The sequence below is a fragment of the Stegastes partitus genome, unplaced genomic scaffold (assembly GCF_000690725.1).
Source record: "Stegastes partitus isolate 25-593 unplaced genomic scaffold, Stegastes_partitus-1.0.2 Scaffold671, whole genome shotgun sequence".
Lineage (NCBI taxonomy): Eukaryota > Metazoa > Chordata > Actinopteri > Pomacentridae > Stegastes > Stegastes partitus.
This window is the reverse complement of record NW_007578402.1, coordinates 139,786-162,117: the sequence shown is the minus strand read 5'-3', so window position 1 is coordinate 162,117 and position 22,332 is coordinate 139,786. Positions and strand designations below refer to the sequence as shown.

The following is a 22,332-nucleotide window of genomic DNA, read 5'->3' as shown; positions in this document are numbered from 1 at the left end:
AGTCTATCACAGGGTTACACTTAGAGACAGACAACCAAGCACACTCACATTCACACCTACGGACAATTTAGAATCACCAATTAACCTCAACATGTTTCTGGACTGTGTGGGAGGAAGCTGGACGGGGAGAACATGCAAACTCCACGCAGAAAGATCCCGGGTGTCCTCACCGGGATGCTTGCTGTGAGGCAGCAGTGCTAACCACTGAGCCACCTTGCAGCCATAAATATGAACATGAATACAAAAATGCAAACTATGGAAACATCAACATGCACAAGAACCTTCCAGTTTCCCTCCCATATCAGTCTAGTTTAACTCTTCATTAAGTTTTCAATACATATAATTTGAAGCATGTAATGAATAAAGGTTGTAATTTCAGCATCTCTTTGTTCTATTAATGATACAGTTGGAAGCTTCTTACAAGCTTTTTTTCTCCATTTTTATGGCCTATAAAAAAGGTAATTGTCTCTTTCCTCACATGCAAAACATGAGCATGAACAAAAACACAAAAGGTCAAAACATCAAGCTGCACAAGAATCCTCCAGCTTCCTGCACCACTATCAGCCCCTTTTCCCCACAGACTTGAATAGAATTCTTCCTCTGAGCCAGTAGGTTTTTATGAATTGCAAATGTCAACAAACATGCTTAGCATAAATGCCCCCAGCATAATGAATGATATAATGATACGAGTCTGCGTAACCAGAACAAGAATGCGTAACAAGAACGGGCAAATGTCCAGACATGAAAAAACACATTTTTACATTGCAGAGTGCATGAATGAAACATCTGCGGGTGCTTGTTGTGCAGCTATAGAAAGCTAGTAACAAAACAACGCACAATAGGTTCAGACAGAATAGAAAATAAAGGTTATTATTGTGATTTCTGTCATTTTAGCTTCAGAAATGTAAAATTGTAACGAGTCTACAGCCATGGTAGAGGATCTCAAGGCTGCACTTAGCTACAGGTTAAGCTAAATGATAATTTAAGTATTTATTGTGTTGTTTAACAATGTTTCCCATTTTCCTCCCTATTGGATTAACACAACAACATCAACAATGACTCTTCGGTTCTGTCACGCTCCACTAGAAACCTTGACAAGATGGAGGTGAATTAACATTTAACACTCAGATTTTGTTGTTTTTGTTGCCTTCGTTCACTGACTTCCATCAGCTGGACCTGCAGCAGGCCAGTTTATTTGTGTAACTAAATCTGGGTCGTCTGCAGCGGAGGTGTGTGTGTGTGGACGACATCGTGGCCCGGTATAAATAGCCGCCAATTCAAAAGAGTTCGAGAGCAGCTCTTGTTTCACTAGAGATATAAAACCTGTCAGCTTTTCACGACAAATACAGAATGATGAACCCTGTGACTGAAAACTAATTGGGGCACAAAAACCTGATCGAAGGTCTCATCACTGAGCAGATAAAGGCTGTGGGGTTATATGGGGTCACATTGCTCTAAGTAGTTTTACTGGAAGACATAATTTCAATCATGGCAACAGCAATAAGCAAATAAATATACCTTATACAATAAAAAAAAAAAAAAATTATTATTTGTTGTATATAATTGTTTCAAAGGACAGAGGTCACCATTAAATACTTTTACACTGGATTGCATTTTTAGACTTTTAATGTGCTGATTTTACACACAGTTCTCTTTTCAGAGCTCAGTGTTGTAAGGAAGAAGGAATAAGATTAAAATTAATATTGAAAAACTGAAACTTACATTCTTTGCATCAACAGCAAGTTTCTAAACCTTATTAAGTTAAATTACCACTATTTAAAGGAAAAGTTTAAATGAGCTTTCATTTTTTTCCCCCTTTGTACTGTAAAAAAATCAGAATCAATGATATTAAATAAAGTTTTTATAGTACTGACCTCATTTTATTACACAGGATTGATCTTTTTAGTTTTATTTCTCTAATTATCAGAACCTGTAATCATGACTTCAGTTGACTCAGCTGGAAAATTTAGTTCACTTAACTTATTTAATTAAGTCTGTTGGAAACACTGATTTATTTGCATATATTTCCCAGCATGCAATGCATGAATAATAATAAGCACTATTTATGTCAAACAAATCAATACATTAAATCCCCTCTTGTAATACAAAAAACATAAACATTAGAATAAAAACTAAGAATTAAAGAAGTCTAGACTCAATTTTAAACCAAAATTTCACAGATTTCAGTCAAATTTAAGTTGCTATAAAACAAACTTGTAACAAACCAACAAGTAAACAGTCTGAGTTTGACAAACTGAAAGCCTGAACTTAAAAAAAAAAAAAAAGTTCTTTGCTTTGTTGTCTAAACTTTTCCTTTTTGACAGTTAATATTAAAATGCTCCGTTTCTGCTCAGGCTGCACATTAGGAATGAAAATCAAAACAACCTCAACTAACGAACACTGAGGAATGTAAATAGTCCCTGAACATGCCACGGGTTGATATAAATCACTTCCTGCTGCCAAACATTGTCCAGCAGCTCCAGCGGTGCCACCGGACCAGTAAAGACTTCATGTTTTTTAGTAACCAGGCTGTGAGTCAACGAGGAAATGAGAATTGAAGCTGTCTGCTCTTTCTCTTTAATCCAACCTCTCACACTGTGTCCTCTGAATAAATAAAAGGAAACGGTGTCACATCTCTCTGTGAAACCACTCGTTCTCTCTCAAGCACAGAGGGAAATATTAGTAGTAATTCTGCAACATGCTGCTATTTTAATATCATTTGATGGCACAGCTGGCTGTGAAGTCACAGGAATCAGCTGTGATTGTACTCAAATTCACGATGAATGTACTAATGCAACTAGTAGCAAGTACTGTTGAGGATTCACAGTCAAATATTTTACAGAAATGTAATGATTTTGGCGAATACAGCATGAGCGCAAATGCCTTCAAGCATCCATATAGATATATTGCAGAGTAAATTTGGAACCACCGTAAAACTGTACAGAAAATAAAACAGTTAAAAATCATCCTGTCATCCACCTATTGGAACATAATAGGTATGTTCACTAATATATTAGAATTAACAAAATATTGTCAGTGCATCAATGCATTTGGGCCATTTTATGCACTTTTATTCTTACTTTCGATACTTGAAGTACATTTTCTGATGCTACTTTTGCACCAAAGAAGATTGTAATGGAGTATTTTTATCATTTTGTATGAGTACTTTTACATAAAGGAGTCTGAGTACTTCTTGCACCATCAACACTGAACTTACATGGTACACTAGAGTTATAGTCGGAAGAGGAAAAAGCTCTCTTTGATAAGAACTTCCTACACAGAGCCGTCGTGGTCACCCAATTTGCAGGTTCGTGCCGCCTCATTGTTCATCAAATTGGATGTTTAGTGGATTTGTTTTCATGGCAACTGACTAATTAGCTTTAATAATGATGCTTTTTTTGCGGGTTTATACACTGACATGTAAGTGACTGCTGGTCTGACCTCTGTGTTTAAGCCTCTTCGCTTACTTCCTGTTGGAGAGCTGTGCAGTAACCATGGTAACGACAGCGTTCAGCAGTAATTTCCACAAAGTCTTTGCTGACTGCGCCGTTAACCTAAATGCAATCTGCGTGCAAACCACAGTGAACAACCACGTCTCAGCTCCCGCCGTGAAAACGCTCTGACCTCGATAAATCTGTAAATTGCAAAGAGCTTCAAAATGCCCCCATTTAAAGAGAATCTAGAAACAGGCAGCCCACAGAGAAGACAACAACAGAGTCACAACAGAGAACAAATAAAGGCCAAGAGTTGAATAATAAGTAAAATCACTGCATGCTGTGAATGTAATCTTCCTTTACTACCTTAAATGTATTCATATATCTCAATTGGTTGTTTTTTTTTTTTGTTGTTGTTTGTGTTTTCTAAATCCTTTGAATGATGGTTATGCCATTGGTTACCTTGTTTTTTCACTTGGTTTTTTCACCTGTATGAATGTCTGCTTTGTGCAGCACACAGACCTGTACAGGTAAGAGCTGTATATATTATTATATCCTTATCTTTATCCTCCTCATGTATTTCTTGTCTTGTTTCTTACTTTGTTTATCTGTGTGTAGCGGCTGTATCAGGGGTCACTGAAGTTCATTCTGTCTTTATCTTATCCCAACATGTTTTTACACCACAACACACTACTTACTGTGTGGGCTAGATAACCTGCATCACACCTGAAAACATCTTTTTGTTCAGTTTTTGCTACTGAAAGCAGAAGTAAGCAGAAAATCACTGAAACATTAATCAGATAGACATGCTTCTATTGTCTCTTACATGCTGTTTTTTTTAAGTTGGAGAAGGAGGAAGTTGGCAAAACTATGATGCAAGTAAATGTGCCTGCTGGTTTTGAACTTGACATGACAGTGCTATGGGATGAGCAAACTGTGCTCCCTAAAAAACCTGCTATGCATGTACATAAACCCTGGCATGCTGAGGACGAGCTGTTGCTCTGCAGGATACAGCTGTGTCGTTTCAACACCATGTGACTGTGGCTATTTCAACATGCTGGTGAAGCAACTTTGTGTGCATCCTAGTTTTCTAACTTTTGACCTGAAACACACCTGCATCGTAGAAACTGTCCAGCACCGACGTCTCTCCAAAGTCCAGTCTCCCAAAGGTGACGGTGGTGAGCAGCGCGCTCTCCGAGTCGCAGGCTCTCTGCAGACACTGCAGCGCTCCGGACTCCGGGCTGCTCGCCATCACCGACTTCAGCCCGTCGTTCAGGACGTACACGACCCGCAGGGAGCGCTGCTTCGCCGGCGGACTGGGACTGGACACGTCGGCCCTCTCCCGGTCCCGCTCCAGTACGCACACTCCGGCCGAGTGCTCTCCTCCCATGTCGGCGACCTGCGCGCTCTGCCCCGTTTCCATAGCGCAAACCTGGGAAGTGTCTCTGCTGTATTTATCTCCTTCCCTCTCCGCTCGCTGTCCGCCTCTCCACCCTCTTTATTCTGCTGCTCCTCCGTCTCGTCCTCCTCTCGCTCACTCGTGGCGCGCCTGTCGTCGCTGGAGAGGAGCGCGTCTGGGTTTGTCCACCCGCATCTCCGCCTCATTAACTCCCATCATCTGCCGATTATCTCGCACCACGAAGCCCGCTGCACCCAGACTGGATCCGACTAGATCCCCGAGAGACAGAGAGAGAGAGAGAGAGAGTAGCTACCAGAAGTTAAATTAACACTTTTTAGGGTTCCAAAGTCTCCTAAACTGGGAGAGCTCCAATACTAAGCTCATGTCTTGCTCCAAGTCTGAAATGTTATCGCCATGTCTGCAGACGTCTAAATATATAACTGAGTGTCCTTGTGGCCCCCTCCTCTAGTCACTGCGCACAGCAGCCAAGTCATTCTCAGTTATGTTTTCTAACAGCAAAAAAAAAAAAAAAAAGGAACCAGAGGGCTGATTGTGATTTTGTGTTCCTCCTCGTGCGTAATCAAACTTTTATTGCTCTCCGTAGCAGAAGTGGTCACTTTTTCCCACATGTAAAGCTTTCAAAGTTAGAATAGTAGCCCAATAAAGGTGGCATGTCGCAGTTCGCGCACTGATCCTGCAGAGAATTAAGTTCTCTCGGTGTTACGGACGAGTACGCTCCGTTACGCACCGGTGCCACGTGTTAAAACTGGACTGCAGTGACTGCCAGAGGTCATCTTTCACACCCTGACAGACGGAACAGAGGCTACAGATCCATGTGTTCCCAATGGATCTTCCTGGAGAGCCAAGAGGGAAGACCCACATGGCCTTTATTGTCATGTTCATGTTGGTGTAAATCTCTTTTTAAGTGTAGAAACAAGTTGAATATGACACTAGTTTTGCCATGTTATTCATTTTAATTCATCTGTAGCAGGGGTGTCCAATCCTGGTCCTGGAGGGCCACAGTCCTGCATGTTTTAGATGTTTCCCTCTTCCAACACACCTGATTCAAATGATCAGGGTCGTTATCAGGCTTCTGTAGAGCTTGATGATGAGCTGATCATTTGACTCAGGTGTGTTGGAAGAGGGAAACATCTAAAACATGCAGGACTGTGGCCCTCCAGGACCAGGATTGGACACCCCTGATTTCGGGTGTATCACAAAAGCAGAAAAACTAAACGCAGCAAAATCATCTTGAAATTTGTCGTAATCACGTCTCTTTACTTCTGCATTTACTGAATATTTCCCGAAAACAAATGTGCAACGTGATGTGAAGAACTTTGTCAGCAAACAGTTGCTTGTTCACATGTCAGCAGTTTGCAGTGACGGGATCATTTCATTAAAGTTTGTGTCAAATATTTAGTTTCTTTTAGTTCTGTTTTACTGTAATTGGACTGCAGGGAAAAACAGGGAAGACAGAGCGACAACAGTCCCCTGGTAGGCTGGTACTCTGGATGTTGCAGCTTATTTTTTACTTTATCTTTTTTTACATGCTGTTGAAGCATTTGTTAAATGTCTTCTTGCAGGCTGACTGTGGGAGAAAATCATGGTTTTGCATTCCTTGGTGAATACTTGCCACATAGAGCCCCTGTTTTTGAACATCTTCATGTAATACAAACTCTCTGAACCGAAGACATAAAACATCTACCAAGTTGTCTGCACGGCTACTATTGCAGCAACTTATCTAATAATGCTCATAAGTTCTATGAATCCTATGTAACAAAGTTGGTGATTTGATGTAATACTCACATAACAGACATGACAATCTTACTTTCTTACACTCCGGTGCACATTTTCATGGTAGAAAGTATTCTGCGTGTCGGCTGAAGCCAACAGTAACTGAAAAATGTAAGAAACAATAGTGGAGTTCTTTCACCTCTTTACTCCACGTCAAAGTTAACTGTCTTATCAGTAGCACAGTACCTGTTTGGTGGCCTCATGTTTCCTTCACGCCCATTCAACCTTGCTTATCTGAGAGTTTTATGGGTGCACATGTGCCAAATCTAAATTGCTATCCTTGTAACAGGGTTTTTTACAAGCACATACACGTCAGACTCCTTCTTCGTTGATCTATTATTAAGAGAAAGCCACAAACCAGGTTTGGTGTGTTTGTGTATTTGTTATTCACTGTACTCACTAAATGAGGTCACATTCTTTTCAAAACTTGTCCATAATCAGTGGAGTCTCTTTACTCCTCAAAACAAAGGCAGCATGATACTAGAACAGCTCCAGCCTCATTGTAAAAGTATTTGCCTTTTTGTCCTGAACTAAATTTTGACTTAGAGCATTAACAGAAACACTGCCCAAATGATCATTACCAATTTAAATTTCCTTGTAGGAGATCATTAGACACCCTTAGACTGTTCTAAGCAGCTGTGTACGACAACGATGAGTTGGGGAGGAAAGACAGATGAGATGGTGGACAGTATCTTTCCAAGACATACCTGCCAATGCCATGTGTCGACAGATCTCCCCTGATGAAGCAGCAGCCGGCGAGGATCAGCGTTTGTCTTTGCAACACAGACTTCACAGTATAAAAACACCCACGACTCCGTGTCCTCCACCACCTCAACCTAAATAATGCACCCTCTGTGGCTTGCTCTGAGGGTCTTGATGCTGGTGGCCGGTGTGAGGTCCACATGTACCTCAAATCCTCAACCTCATTGAGGTGCAGCATCTCTGGGTTTTACTTCCTTCGTTTAATCAAAGTTTATGAAGTAGAGCTTATTCCTTTATCATTATTTATTTCTATTTGTGTATGTATGTGATTTACTTGTGGCTATTTTTCCCATTAGTGTTTACATAGGTTAATTCAAGAGAAGGTGGTCAAATTCAAAATAGAATTTTTTTTTCCCTTGTCTGTATTGGAAATACATCATTAAAAATAATAATCAATATTGACTGAAGTGACAATTTCTGCTTTATCGTTCAGCCCTACTCAGCTCTAAGTAAAAGGTGTGCAAAAGTGCTTTACTTACTGAAAGGTCATTAGCTAGAACAAACTAAACAGGAACCTTACTAAAACAAGGGCAGCATCTGCATTGGATATTATGTACATGAACATAAAGTCAGATGATCAGTAAAAAAGCTAATAAACTTTATGCTCCATCATTGTTTGCCCAGTTCTCTTGCATAATAGAGCAGCTGACCTTCGCCAACCTGCTGGCAGGTAGATGTTAGCAGCATCGGCTATCTAATGTTAGCTAACTAGCGCCAGGCAAGTTGCAGTCAAGTAGGCAGTTTTGGAAACATTTACTTTAAAAAAATAAAATAAAAATAAAATCGAAATTTAAATATAATTTGGTGCCGTGTTTGCATACATTAATCATGGCTGACTCTCCATCTTCTGTTTTCAAATTAGCGGCTTTATCTTGATGCTCTGTGGTTGATAATCATTACCCAACTTTAGTCCAACTGAAGTGGGCGAGCAAAGGCAAATAAACTGTGTGATAGTTACTTATTACAGCAAACATTAAACCAACTTTCAAAATAGGAGGCAAAAATTAATCTAGGTCATGAAACAGTTTCCTTTTCAAAACCAGATTCAGGACCTACAACAGCTGACATTATACCTTCACAGGTACAAATTCTGAACAGATTTGAAGTTGATGAAGTTATACGGGCAGATTAGGACTTCTCTTTTTGTTCACAAGGATTCTAGTTGACCTTCGAACAGTTAATCACACAGGAGCAGCAGCCCTTTCAATAAACAGTAATAAAAAGTCACAGCATGGATTAAAACGCTCCTCCGTAGAGCAACAAACTCTGCACACATACAGTACATAATAGCATCTTTATTACACTGAAATATAAAAGTATATATATTTATCACTATCCTGGAGAGAAAGGACCAAGTCAAGAAAACAACTTGTAGCCTCAGTTGTAGCAGTTTTCTCGTTGTCGTACGAAAGACAGCAAGAAAAAAGAAAAAGAAAAAGAAAAGAAACAAAGATCTGGAATCAAAAACAGGAAGGCCACAGTGACGGGTTGCCATAGATTCTGTGCACATATAAGGAAGGGAGGCAAACAGCCGTACATGCTGCCACACATACACACACATGCACACTCACATTTTAATCTTCCTTTTACCTGTGAGGACCTTCCGTTGACTACATTCCTCGAAACCCTGTCCTGAATCACCTGCACGTGGATGTCGGTTTGATTTGTAGGATCGTGATGCGGCCAGCACAACTGTTAGCTTTACGGAGTCGTGGAGCAAAAGTGCAAAAAGCAAATACAGATAGAATAATAAGGTCGTCGTACAGAAGGCATTGACTTGATAAACATCATACAAGTGTGTTTGTGCAGAGAGACATATGCTTTTCCTCAGATAAAATGTTAATTTGCAGTCACATATCACAAGGTAGTTTCAGTTTTGTTAAAGAAATAATTTGCCATCAGTGGAAATGTGCTTCTTTTTCTTTTTTTGCTTTCATGAAGAGTTACATGAGCAGATCTCATGTCTGAACAGGAAAAGGAAGCTGGAGCCAGGAGATAGTTAGCTTAGCTTAGCTTAAAGACTGGAAACCAAGGAGAACAGCTAGCCTGGCTCTGTCCAAAAGTTGCAAATGCATTTCATTCACAAAAATAAAAACATGACTTCATCAGAAGTTTTACTAAAAGATAATTATAAGATCCTAACTTTGTAATTATTAAATCATTTACAAAAGACTAATGGGGTAGGACTTGAAACACTTCAGAACTTGCCTAAGAATCATCATCATATGATTCAAAACACACTGATTTTTCTGAATTATCTGATTGTAAGTCAAATTTATGAGATTTTCTGTGCTTATTCTGTGCTTATATAACTTTTAGACCTCACAGTCCGTCCTGTTTGTTTAATCCGTAAAGGGTATCATGTGCTAAAGTCATATTGTAAAACCCCAAATTGTAATTGTTATGCTTTATACAGAATAAACAAACATTGTGCGTTAACTCGGTAGCACTGCACACAGCAATGCCATTGTTTCCAGTCTTTATGCTAAGCTAAGACAAACTGTGGCTGACATGTTTTTCCCTTGATGTACTTCCACTTCTTTAAGTAGCACCTTAAGTGTCAGTACTTATCATGTCGACAATTTTTTTTAGAAAGTTGTTAAGGGGAATCAAGATGTGCTTGCAAGTTTAGCCTCCCCACTGGTGTGACATCTGACTGCAGATTAAAAACACTGAGAGGTCGTTTCCAAGGTTCGGGGAAAACAGTACGTTCCAATACTAGTGCTTCCAAAAATGGCTGATGCTTCAGAATCACCCGCCTGCAGTGTACCATAGAAACATCGAGCACAGTTAGACTTCTGATCGCAATCTTTATCCTCAACCCGGATTATAACCTCAAAGGGGACATATCATGCTTTACGTTGTTTTCAGGTCATTTATATACCGCTACGATGACAGAAGTCGATATTATACATAAGAAGATATACAAAGCTTGAAGGGAATGTATATAAAAAGGCTCCCTGCAATAGTTCATTTGCAATGTTATCTCTATTTCCTCATAAAAGTGACATCACAGCTCACAAACAGCTATTCGTTTCGTAGCGTTCATTGCTAAGTGGGTTGTTAGTGTAGTCCACTAACTTTTCACAAATGGAAGTTGACATCTTCAGCAAAGAATGACAAACTGAAATGAAATCAGACTATCATTGTTCTTTCATCGGGAGGGGGGCTCTTGATGAAAGAAGCTCAAAAGGGGCACTATGAGATAAATAGGAGAGTTTCTTTAACTGTAAATGATGTTAAGATGTGCAAGTAGAGCCCCATTATATTAATATCAACCAGGAAATGTGCATAATATGTCCCCTCTAATCCTGCTGAAGAAGTGAGGATCCAACTAATGTCACAGCTATAGTTGCATTAACACCACAATGCACAGGAACTTTCCAAGGAACTAAAGTTTCCTTCATCTTCTTTTTTTCAACTGCAATCTAACGTCCCATAAAGACTGGGAACATTTTCTAAAAAGCAACAGATGTTTTACTGTTTCTGAGCATGACAACGCAAAAAAGTGCTTAACAAGGCCTGGACTTTGTTGTTTGTCCCTTTGTCATACAATGTCTTCTGTAGCTCCACAAAGTGTGAAAGCATGACGAACAAATATCAGAGTAACTTTCCAGAACCTGAAGAGATTACAACCTACTGAAGCAGTGACTTTTTTTACGGGGTAAAACTATCTTCCTAGATGTTCATTTCGCCACCAACTCCTTCGGTGGAAACCAGGTTCTTCCACCTTGTTTTGTTTTTTTTAGCATACCCAGGTGGATTTTAGAAAGTCAGGTCAGCATTAAAACAAAAGGAAATGTGATTTTTACATATCAAATTACACTTGAATTGGTTTGAAATATGATTCCAATCAAATTTCTACAGATGTGTCTGGGTGCGGACGTTCTTCACCACTTCATAGTGTTTTTTGTGTCACTTAAAATGTGACACAGAACAACGCACTCAAATCCAAAGTAATTGAGGTGTTGAGTCAGTGCTGCTACTAGCTACCCACTGTGGAGGCCAACATGAAGAAGAAAAGTTTGTAGACAGACACCGAAATAAACTGTCTGTTGGCATCGGAAGGATCCAATGCATCACCAGCATACGTAGTTAGTGTTGCCTATGCTGTAGCAACCCATGCAGATAAGTTGGTAAAATCTGGACATACCAATCCAATTAAATGACTACAGGCAGTCTGATTTGCCGTCTGAACAAAGCCTTAGTCTCTGGGAAAGTTCCTGCAGTGCCAGAGCGGTTAATGCGTTTTTATAAAAATGTCGCTATGATGAAGGTCTACACCTACAGTCCCCACATGGATGGAAACAAACACACACACACGCTCACACACAGTTAAGAGGCGAAGGCCGCAGAGTGGACGCAGAACAGCACAGAGGTCGTCTGAACCGACCGGGCTACGTGGGTCAAAGTTTCCTTCACACTCAGAAACATAAAGTACCAGTGAGGTCGCCGCTGCAGCCACGGCTCTGTGTCATCGTTCTGTCACCGTGGCGACGCGTAGCGACGGGCCGTGGTCAGTCAGTACCGGTGGCACAGCAAGCTCCGAAAAGAAAGCAGTAAACTGAACAGAGAAGCCTCGTTAGAAGAAAAAAATAAAGACGTAAACACAGGATAAGGCGGCGTCGGGGGGGAGGGGGAAGGTGGCTGACTCCATGGTGCTGAACTGTTGCTGATCGTGATGATCGTTTGGCACAAACTTTTGTTTTGGCTAAAGTGTCTCGGCCAACAGTGAGAATGTTTTCAAATGATGGCCTCCAATGTGGTGATCAGAGCGTGACGTTAAGGATGCTTCATTTGGACAGGTTCTTCTTTATGTGCTCTACTTCCATCTGTGGAACAACACGGACACACTGTCAGCTGATATACTGTACACACACAAATATGAATATGGTAATATGTAATATTAGCTTTCCTACAGTTGGAATCAAATATATTTTTAGCAAAGTAAGAAGAAGTAAAAAAATGATGTACTTAAGTGCAACCTAATGGTGCCTTAACATAGCAAGTTAAGCTAAGCTAAGTCACATTATGCAGTGGGGAAAGTTGCATTGTTATAGCTGCAAAGGGGATGGTGCAAAAATGTAGAGATATCAGTAGCAAAATTAAAAATAAACAATAAATATAAGTGAGCACTGTTTATATTGTGTAGAATTATCAGTATGTACAAATTTAGATATCCTGTGTGTGTGTGGAAACTGACAACACAGCACAGGGTCATTCTATATTAAGAAAATTTGGTTTTGCAGATTCATCCTCAAGTGGAAAAGCACTGATATTACATTACTGATAGTGCAAAGATTCTATTTATATGACACAGATTATTCCATGAGGAGGAAACAATGACATTGCAGAGCTCTTCTATACTTAGAACAAACTGATGCTGTACAGAGTAAAAGTATTCCTGCACGAATGACATAACAGTGAAGTAAAATGTGAAAATATCACATTAAGTATCATTAGTATTAGCATTTTGAAGTATACAAAACTATTCTTACATTATTAAGGTTTTTGTTTTTAACCAGGGTTTCCACTCGTTGTCGTTAGTTTGTGAACCTGCTTTGATTTACTTTGGGTTATTCCCTAAACACACCTCTGCTCTCTTCACTCCTTTATGGTCTCACCTGTAAACTAAGACGAATCTTCTTCTCCTCATCCAGCGCGCTGGCCAACTGCTTCATTTCCTGCCTGAAATAAATCAACACAAACAGTTCAGTATGCACACTACACAAAGCTACGCTCCATGTGGGCGTATAAAGCCTGCTCTTACCTGTGCTGGCTCTTCAGCAGGTCTATGGAGGCCCTCAGGTCTCTCAGCTGGTTCCTGAGTTCCTCCAGCGTTGGGGGGGTCAGCGGCGAGTGCCGGAGCTCGGGGGAGGGGCTCAGACCCGATGAGGAAGACGGGGAGGTGGGGCGGTGGCTGGCGTGTGGTGGTGCCAGGACAGAGGGCTTGGCGGGCAGTGGTGCTTTACTGTCATGTGCCTAACACACAAAAACACACATGTGAAGCATTTATTATCATGTTGTCCACTCATATGCAAAATCCAATCTAGTATTTTGCTTGTTTAATGAATCTAAACAGGAAAATTACAGCAAAAATGACACAAAAGGAGTAAAAAACACAGTGGTAATGTTTTATCAGCTCTTGTTTTAAGCTCAGGATGAACTTTTTGTCTTATTTTGAAGCACTTTGCTACAGAAGCAGCAAAAGTCTGTAATTTCAGGCAAAGTTCTCTGTGTTCAGTCAACTGGTGTGATACATCCGAACATTGTGGACCTGGAGATTGTTTGGCAACTTTCCAGGCATTAAGTTTTTTCCTTGCATTCAGCCTGAAATACACAAACTTATTCACACAACTCTAAACATTAATTGTCGTTTTGTTATCTGTTAACACTCTCTGACATCCAACAGCTTTAACTTGGCTCAGAAGCATGAACCCGTGTAGTCTGGCGCTCTCTGCTGGATGACATGAATAGTGAATGTAGGTCGTACAGGGATGGTGGGAACTCCTTTCCTCACAGAAACGTCTACAGATCTGGTGGGGACGGACTCATGCTCGTCCTTCCCTCGGTCCTTCTCCTTCCTTTCCTCCACTATAGGCAAGTCCAGGTCGGTACCGGACAAAGAAGACTGAAAAACAGAGAAATGTGGTTAGAAGTGACCTTGCTGGTCCTATTTATGCAGTCTCCCCGGATAAACAAAACATCCAACCAAACTGAAGGTTTTCACTGATTACTAACCATTAAAAACAAACATAGTTCTCTCCAAAAGGTAAAAAGTGCCTACAAGCACCTCCAAAAATAAGCAATTAAAAGTGTTTAACAGCGTTTGTTTAAACTCCACTTGCATACATTCTACGTCAGTCTAAAAAGCATAAACTTTTGCAAACATTTTAGATATTTTTCTTGCAAAATCTTGATTTTGTAAAGTCACTAAAGCTGTTAAATTAATGCAGTACAGTAAAAAAGCCCATGTTTAATTACTGGGGTCATTAGTTTCCTTTTCCTGCTGCCAGTGATCCCAACCATATAAAAAAAATTACAAACTCATTATTCTCAGATATAAGCAAGTAACTGTTATGTTTTTCCAGCACAACCTCTGAACATGTGTGCTCCTATAGTTTCTATGTGATCATAAAAAGTAAAACTTAATCTGATTGTATAATTTTTTTTTATCATTTTTTCAGCTCTTAAATAATTCTGTATACAGGATTGACTTCTTCAAATGTGTCATTGAAGCCTGTAGAAAGTTAAAATGTTATATTCTGCTCATTTAATCTGTCAAAGACATGGTGTCTGACTGATACGAGGGTGCGATTTGATCAGAATCTCCACAAGAGATTGAAATAAAGCACATTTCAAAACGTCAAACTGCTGCTTTGATACTAAAATGTTGGCATCAACAGCAGAGCGTGGGCAGGGTTTATGACCTACACCATAACCAGCCACCAGGGGGCAATATAGATCATTTAATTTCCTTTCTGAGGAGATGCACAGTTTTATGAACCTTCCAGACAGGTTTACTGCAAACACACTCACCGGTGTGATGATCTGCGAGCGAGGTCGGCGGTCTGTGACTCTGGGCCGCGACACCGTCGGATGACTCAGCTTCTCTGTAGACGAGACAACTGCATCCAGGTCCACGTCTGCACAGAAACATACAAGAAAAAAAACCACACACGTTTCACACTCGCGTAAAAACAAGAGACAGCGCTCTGACACAGCATCTCATTGGTCGATGCTCCTGTTTGTCAGACTCACCGGTGTCATGTGACCTGTCAGGGGCAGAATCTGGTGTCGAAGCCCCACCCTCAGACTTGGGGCTTTCACACCTGAGCAGGTAAACCATACAACATACATTAGGCTCGATGCGCTCAGGGAAACGTGTGTTTTCGGGAATATGTGTGTGTTTGTTGTGTGTGTGTACTGACGCTAGTGTGGGCGGTCTCTCGGGACGCCGCGGGGGTTGGGAGGAAGAGGAGGAGCTCGACTTTGGGGGGAGGGGTTTCTTGGGAAGGAGAGTTGGGAGGGAGGGCTTGGGGATGTCTCCGACCTTCACCTCCTCGCCTACACACAGGTACATACACACAAATACATCATACAACCAAACAGAAACACAACAACACGGAACACACATGCAGAGGGGCGACTCAAACACAGGAGGCCAAGAGAAAGAAGCGGAGCTGCAGCAGCAAAAAATAAACTAAATGTGACCTTTAAAAGAGTAAAGAGATGAAGAGAAAAGGTCTAAAGATGCTGAGGGCTGCAGGGAAAAAAAGGAAAAAAGTGAGGCATGGATCACAAAGAGGATTAAGAAGATCAGACGTCAAGGTGGTGGCAGCAGTATTTAGGAGAGATTAGATTTTTTTATTGAAACACGAGGCGAGTAATACAGTCTGCCAGTTTGTCTGCTTTTAAACATCAAAGGCGAGAAAATCCTGAATGCTGCTTCATGTTTCATCAAACCAGAGGAGTGATCTCACCCCAGTGGTGGATTTAGACTTGTTTTGAAAGATTAAAGGTCCCCTCGGGTCTGCGTTTAGACATTTAATGTTCCTCTAAATTGAGTCTCTTGTGGTTTTTACACAAGAAAAAGTTAATTTAATTACTTAGAAATTCTTTAAAGCAACATGGACTTCAAATTCATGACCTTGTAGTTTTTTTATTTTATTTTATTTTGAACAGTAAATGTATAAAAATGAAAGATCCCCGTACATTTAATCTTCCTCAAACTTGTCTCTCTTGTGGTTTTTCAACTAAAAAGTTCACATTATTAGTTTGAAAAAAATTCTTAAAAGCAGCATTCGTCTTTTCCCCTGTTGCTGGAAAATCCTCTAAATGTTTTGCATTTTGAACCGCAGATGTTCAAACTTGTTTTAACTTTTCTGACTCCCCCACTCTTCTGGAGTGAAACCATCTAAAACGACAGACCGTCACTAAAATAGCTCCGCACGTCAAAAAGAAAACCTCCTGAAGTTTCTCGTGAAAGTTTCAGAAAACCTGGAGGTGATACGAGAACAGAGAAGGGAGTCTTTGAAGTCGGCAAAAACTGAAGATTTCTTAGTATAAATAATTCACATTCGAACTCTGTGATCGAACTTCTCTTGTGCGAAATACATAAGTGGCGAAACTAAAATAAGAGGAGGGAAGGAGGCCGGTAGTTTATGGGATTAAGATGCTTGATTGGCATCCAAAATATTTGCAAGTATTCCCAAATCGTGCTTATCTAGTCTCTTTTAAACACATCTGTGTGACATGTTATTCACCATGTTATTCTTTACAGTGCAGCTTTCACCTCCCAAAGTCTGTTTCTTTACATCCTATTTATTCCGTTCATCTCACATGGGGTCACACCTACAGCCAATCAGAGAGCTAACTAACAAATTAATTGCACTAATGTACATATACCTTTTTCTACTAGATGTGTAAATTCTTGTATTAATTTTGTCTTATTATCTTGTTTTATTTTTTATTAATATTTATTGTATTTTATTCTTTTCTTTCTTTAGTTATTTTACTTTATTTTATTTTTTAATTTTACTATTTCTATCATTCGTGCAAATTCCAAGGGCGACACTAACAGCCGAAACCAAATTCCTTGTATGTTGTGTACGTACTTGGCCATTAAAGCTGATTCTGATTCTGATTACGTTGCGTCTTTACAGTGAAGTGAAGCTGCCACTGGAGGCGTCGGATTGTATTTATCAGGCTATGAATTGAAGATGAAGAACCTGCTGTTGCACAGTTGAGACTTCAGCAGGATGGAAGATCATGTTCAGGTTTTCATGCGTAGTGCTGGACAGGGGGCGGACTCATGCTTCCCTGAATATTTCTGATGCAGCAGTATTTACCACCACATTACTGCTTGTTTTTAAGGTGCAAATGACAGAATTTTAGAGAACTTGCAAAGATGAAGGAGACAGAATATTGTTGTTTTGCCATCATCCTCCCAGTCTATCCGCTTTGAAACTAACTTGACTGTGAAACTTTCATCCTTCAACAGGTGACTGAACAAACAGCCTTCTGGTGTCAAACTCTGCATGGACAATCTAACCAGCAAACAGTGAATTCATATATTCTTATATCATTGTTTAAGTTTTTCAATCTACCATAATGCTATGAACCAACCACGAGCCGTGTCCCTTATTAAACTTTGAAAAGAATAAACTTATTTTTCAGTGGATGCGTCCCAGGATGAGGATTATTTCTGTGGAAGCCAGTTTTACTGACGACAATCAGCATTTCCGCAAATGCGACTTGTTATAAATAAAACTGCAGCTCAGACGCTTTAGAAAAGTGGATTAATTGGTAGAAACTCTAATTAACATGAGCGCTTTCTGACTCACTGAGATTGCAGCGGATGTGTGGTTCATTTATAGATAATTGCTGTGCATTTAAAATCCTCGATTTCACTTTATTATATTTATGTATGACACCATTTTGGACCTTTTTAAACTCATGATTTATCAAAACTTACCTCGAAAGCCTATAGTTTAATTTTATATCGTCTTTTTTTTTTAGTCTCTCTTTTTGCTTTTACTTTCTGTTTGTTTTTCTTCTAAACCTTTGTTTGATTTCCTTAATGGCAACCACAAGAAAAAAGCGACTTGCTTTGTGCTACTGTGATATAAAGAGGCCATTGTGGAGACGACTGCAAGCGCCTGTCTTGCACCAGCAGTAACGGTGGTACCAGCGTTCGTCGAGATTAAAACCGCAGCGCCTGTAGCTTCCTGCTGGGCCACTGAAGTCGATGCACTTCAATCAAAGCTCTGTTATTTAGCCCAACAAAGGAGAAGAAAGATGTCGCAAGTCGTGTTCCTTCTGCTCGTGTTTCAACATCTGCCCTTGACAGAAACCTGCTGTATTGTCTGCCTTCGTCCTGCGCAGGAACAGAGCAGATTTAAAGCTGGGTTATGATTATTGTGTCCTTACTAAGCGTGTTAGTGGGTGATCTGTCCTCTGCCAGCTGAACAGATCAGCAGAAAAGTCGAGAGAGGCCGAGCAGAGCCGAAGCGGACTTTTACCTCGATCCTGGTCTCTCTGGGGAAGATGTTCAGGCCGCTCGGGAGGAACCTTCTTGAGCTCTGGCTTTTTGTCTACAGGTCAGAGTTCACAGGTTTCTATTTTTTGACTCGACTAGCCTCTCTTTTTCTCACACGACCTACAAACACAGACGTGACGCGAGCCGTTACCTGTGGTGTGTTTTGCCGACGGTGCGCTGGGAGGAGGTGGTTTCTTTGGTCTCTGAAAAAAAGAGATGCAGAAATGTCACTGAAACCGCTTTGAGAACGTCTCCAAACACCAACGTAAACACTTCTTGCATGTGTGTGTGCAGAGATGCAGCAGTCACCTCTTTCTCGACTTCTAGCAGCTTGACAAAGTTATCTGGGAAGACGCCTTGCCTTCCTCCGATCTCCCCCATCCACCAGCCGGCGTCGGCACACTCCTGGAGACAGAAAAGCATTTGATCAGTGCGTTTAGTGCAAAAGACGAAAACCTACACGAAGCAGACGCGCTCACCTTGGTGATGATGTTGATGATCTCCCCCTCTTTGATCGACAGCTCGTCTTCATTTTGTGCTTCGTACGGAAAGAGGACTTTGCACTGCTCCCGTCCTGACAGTCCAACAAAACAGAGTCAGACAAACCCCCCGATGTACAAAACCGCAGCTCAAAAGAGAGAAATAAGAGACTGTAGAGGCGCGAATCTAAAGTTTAAAGAGAGGTTTGAACAGATTTGCAAAAAGGCGACACCTCAGCGTGATCACAAGCATCTTACAATAAGCTCAGAAAACATTCCACGACAAAAAGTGACTAAAAACAAAGAGAAAAGTCCCAAAAGTGAAGTAAAACTAAAGAAAGATTTAATTTGTGGGGGGGGAATCTAAATACTAGAAAATGAATACATTTTTGCACAAACTTCTGCATAATTTTTTATTTTTAATCAGATTTTTTGCATATTTTTCACAATAATGGCTGCTGAATATGTGGATTTTTTCTTTAAAATAAAATGATAAATATAAAAAAAATAAAAATACTGATCCCCAAAGTGGTGTCTGAAGGGACAGAATGAGATATGGCACTGTTAATAATTTAAAATCATAATTCAGAAAGCCTTCAATTTCATTGTAAGCTCTGCGTACAAAGAAATTTGCAGTGTTACTCCTTTTGGCACATAAAAAAATGAATATATTAAAACATAAAACACAGAAAATCAAACAATAAGATAAATATAACATTGATATAAAAACACTAAATATAAATATGACTGCAGATGAGGCACTTTATGTTCATGTGATGTTGTGCAGTTTCAACTGTAATAATAAATATAATAAATCAAATCAGGTTTATTGTCATTTTGCTGCAGTACAGGCAAGATGAAGGAGCGTTTATTCAGGATCCAATAACTTGAAGCAATTTGAATAAAGCAGTGTTTGCATATCTGAATCAGCAGATCAGAAATGTCACTAATATTATAAATAACAAATATAAAAGCTCATTAAATCACTCCCTCGTGACACATTCCCATTACTAGCGTTGTGGTCACTAATTATGGGAAGAACTGATAAAATTCACATTTTTTAATCTAGAAAAATCTCCTCGTTTGTCCTCTCCAGTGTTTTCCATTTCTCATGAACCTGAACATCAAGAACGCCTTTTCAAAGCAGCAACGTTCTGATGCTGCGATAAGAAACAATACTGTATTAGAATGAAAGGAAACCCGCATTAGAAAGGAAGGAAATCATGACCAGTAGATTAAAGCTAATACTCCCAGAGCTGCTGTTTCTCGTGTAGCTGTTTACGAGCTGGGTTTTTGTTTTTTCTGCAGCAGAGCCTCAGAGTCTCACCTTTGGTTTTGCCGTCGGGTTCAGTCTTCATGCTTTCAGCTGCAGCGCTCGCCGGTTTCCCCTCGTTGACCTGAGTGACGGGCAGGAGACAGAAAACTTTCAGTTTCAGGTGTCTGCCCACGCACAGCACATAACTTATTTATTTTATTTTTTTGCTAAGCTGATGTGGTTTGGGACTTCCTGTGCTTATTGTACCATCAACCTCTCTGGAGAGTGTAGTGACCTGATTTGATTTAGCTGCAGTCGGTGAGGAGATGGAGAGAGCACATGTGTTTGTTCATTTCTACTGGTTAAATGGGCTTTTTTTAAAGATATATTTTAGTGATTTACTTCTGTTGTCTTTTGTCTTATTAGTAAAATCGTTGTAGAACACTTAAATAACTGTGTTGTTTGAACATTTCAGTCTATTATCTTTGCTTATGGTTGGTCTGCATTCAGCTACAATCAGAAGACAATCAAGATAAAATGCACTCTTACAGGGATATAGTCCATCCAGCCATGCACGAGCACAGTCATATAGTCAGTCCATATCAACATCTGGTGCTCACCAGGCTGCGACACTGCTGTCTGGAATCCATGCACCTATTTAGCTGTTTGTACTAATTAAACACACGTGAGTTTTATTGTCACTGAAAGCTAATGATAATAATACTCGTAATGAAAAACGTCTAGTGTCTCTGTGAGGCTTTACTTCTTTTTTTGGACTGAAAAGACAAAAACTTTTTGCTTGATTGGCTTAAAATAGTGTTTGTGGTTCTCGAGAAAACAGGAAAAGAAACTAGCAGCAGAAGTACTCAGATCCTTTACTAGTCTGGACTGGTTTAGATGTAGTTTTATAAACAAGGACAGCAGATAAACGTGAATAAATCTGAGGTGTGGTCACGTGATTACCAGGAGACAAAAGACATCAAGGCATTCAAACCTGCATGGTATGAATGTATTAATATTGTGTACATTTAAAAAGTCACGGTAGAATATTATCTGTTTCCCTACATATAGAACAATATGTGCAATATCAGTGTTTCCTACATACAGAACAATCCTGTGCAATAACTGAGCAAACGATTTATGCAACATCCACAGTACTTTTTTTCTTGTTTATTTACCGTAAATTCCAGACTATAAGCCGCTACTTCTTTCACATGCTTTGAACACTGCGGCTTAAACAATGATGCAGCTAATTTATGGATTTTTACGAATTTGCCTTGAGATGAAAGTGACATTGAGAGAGACTGAGGAAGTGTGTGACGAAGTAATTTTGAGGCTGTTCAATTCCGACACTGAGGAAGACTTTAGTGGTTTTAGTGTGCAGGAGGAAGATGAAGATAGCGATCAATGACTATTCCTGGTAGGCGACTGTATTTTTTATTTTTTTTAACCAGCCATGTTACAGGCACTGTTCAGAAAAAAAAACAAAACATTTATGGTATGTATTTGTGTATGTTACCGGTACGTATTTAATCAAAAGTTTAAAAAATCTTTCTGTGTAAATATCTCGTGTTACAACGTGGACACCTGCAGCTTATAGACAAGTGCGGCCTATATATGTACAACACTTTCTTTCTTTTAAAAGTTAGTGGGTGTGGCTTATATTCAGGTGCACTCGTAATATAATAATTACGGTAGATGTTTTCTAATAGATGTTTGCTGCTGTGACATTACAACTGTCCCTGCTGTGGGATAAATAAAGGCGTATCTTTAACATCTGGCATATTTCCTACTTGATCAAAGCTGATAATATGCTTCAACAATACATTGCATATTAAAAATCAAAGAAAAGATCAGAACGAGGCAAACAAAACAGTGGAAAAATGAACAAAAATTCAAAAAAAGGACAGGTAAAACGCTGAAAAACCAAAGTGAACAATAAATTGAAACAATCCCTTTTCTCCTGTGAATAATGCGAGCAGCTAATAAGAGAGGCTGAGATCAGATTTAGCACAAAAACAAGTTGCCGATGAGGTGGGTGTGTGCTGCAGCGTGTGGGTGAGCTGTTAAAGCGCCCGTTGTTTCCCGGCTGGAGTGGATCCCTCGGCGGTGTTTGTGGAACCAGGGTGGCTCTTCCACAGGAAAACACACTCGCACACATTCGCACA

The 22,332-nt window shown here is 40.0% G+C and overlaps 2 protein-coding genes across 2 annotated transcripts in view; both read right to left on the bottom strand.

Moving 5' to 3' along the window:
* The window catches only part of map3k15 (mitogen-activated protein kinase kinase kinase 15), a 30,327-nt gene extending 25,094 nt beyond the window's left edge, over positions 1–5,233 (bottom strand). Inside the window, exon 1 of the mRNA XM_008290402.1 lies at positions 4,548–5,233. Coding sequence (XP_008288624.1) covers positions 4,548–4,857 — 310 coding nt within the window. The 5' untranslated portion in view covers positions 4,858–5,233. The remainder of the gene's footprint in view (positions 1–4,547) is intronic.
* A 3,431-nt stretch (positions 5,234–8,664) lies between these two features.
* The window catches only part of sh3kbp1 (SH3-domain kinase binding protein 1), a 60,350-nt gene continuing 46,682 nt past the window's right edge, over positions 8,665–22,332 (bottom strand). The window contains exons 8-19 of the mRNA XM_008290400.1: positions 20,237–20,306; positions 18,910–19,004; positions 18,740–18,835; positions 18,582–18,633; positions 18,414–18,485; positions 15,321–15,456; positions 15,151–15,221; positions 14,929–15,035; positions 13,883–14,020; positions 13,160–13,371; positions 13,014–13,077; positions 8,665–12,221 (exon numbers count right to left, since the gene is read on the bottom strand). Coding sequence (XP_008288622.1) covers positions 12,183–12,221; positions 13,014–13,077; positions 13,160–13,371; positions 13,883–14,020; positions 14,929–15,035; positions 15,151–15,221; positions 15,321–15,456; positions 18,414–18,485; positions 18,582–18,633; positions 18,740–18,835; positions 18,910–19,004; positions 20,237–20,306 — 1,152 coding nt within the window. The 3' untranslated portion in view covers positions 8,665–12,182. The remainder of the gene's footprint in view (positions 12,222–13,013; positions 13,078–13,159; positions 13,372–13,882; positions 14,021–14,928; positions 15,036–15,150; positions 15,222–15,320; positions 15,457–18,413; positions 18,486–18,581; positions 18,634–18,739; positions 18,836–18,909; positions 19,005–20,236; positions 20,307–22,332) is intronic.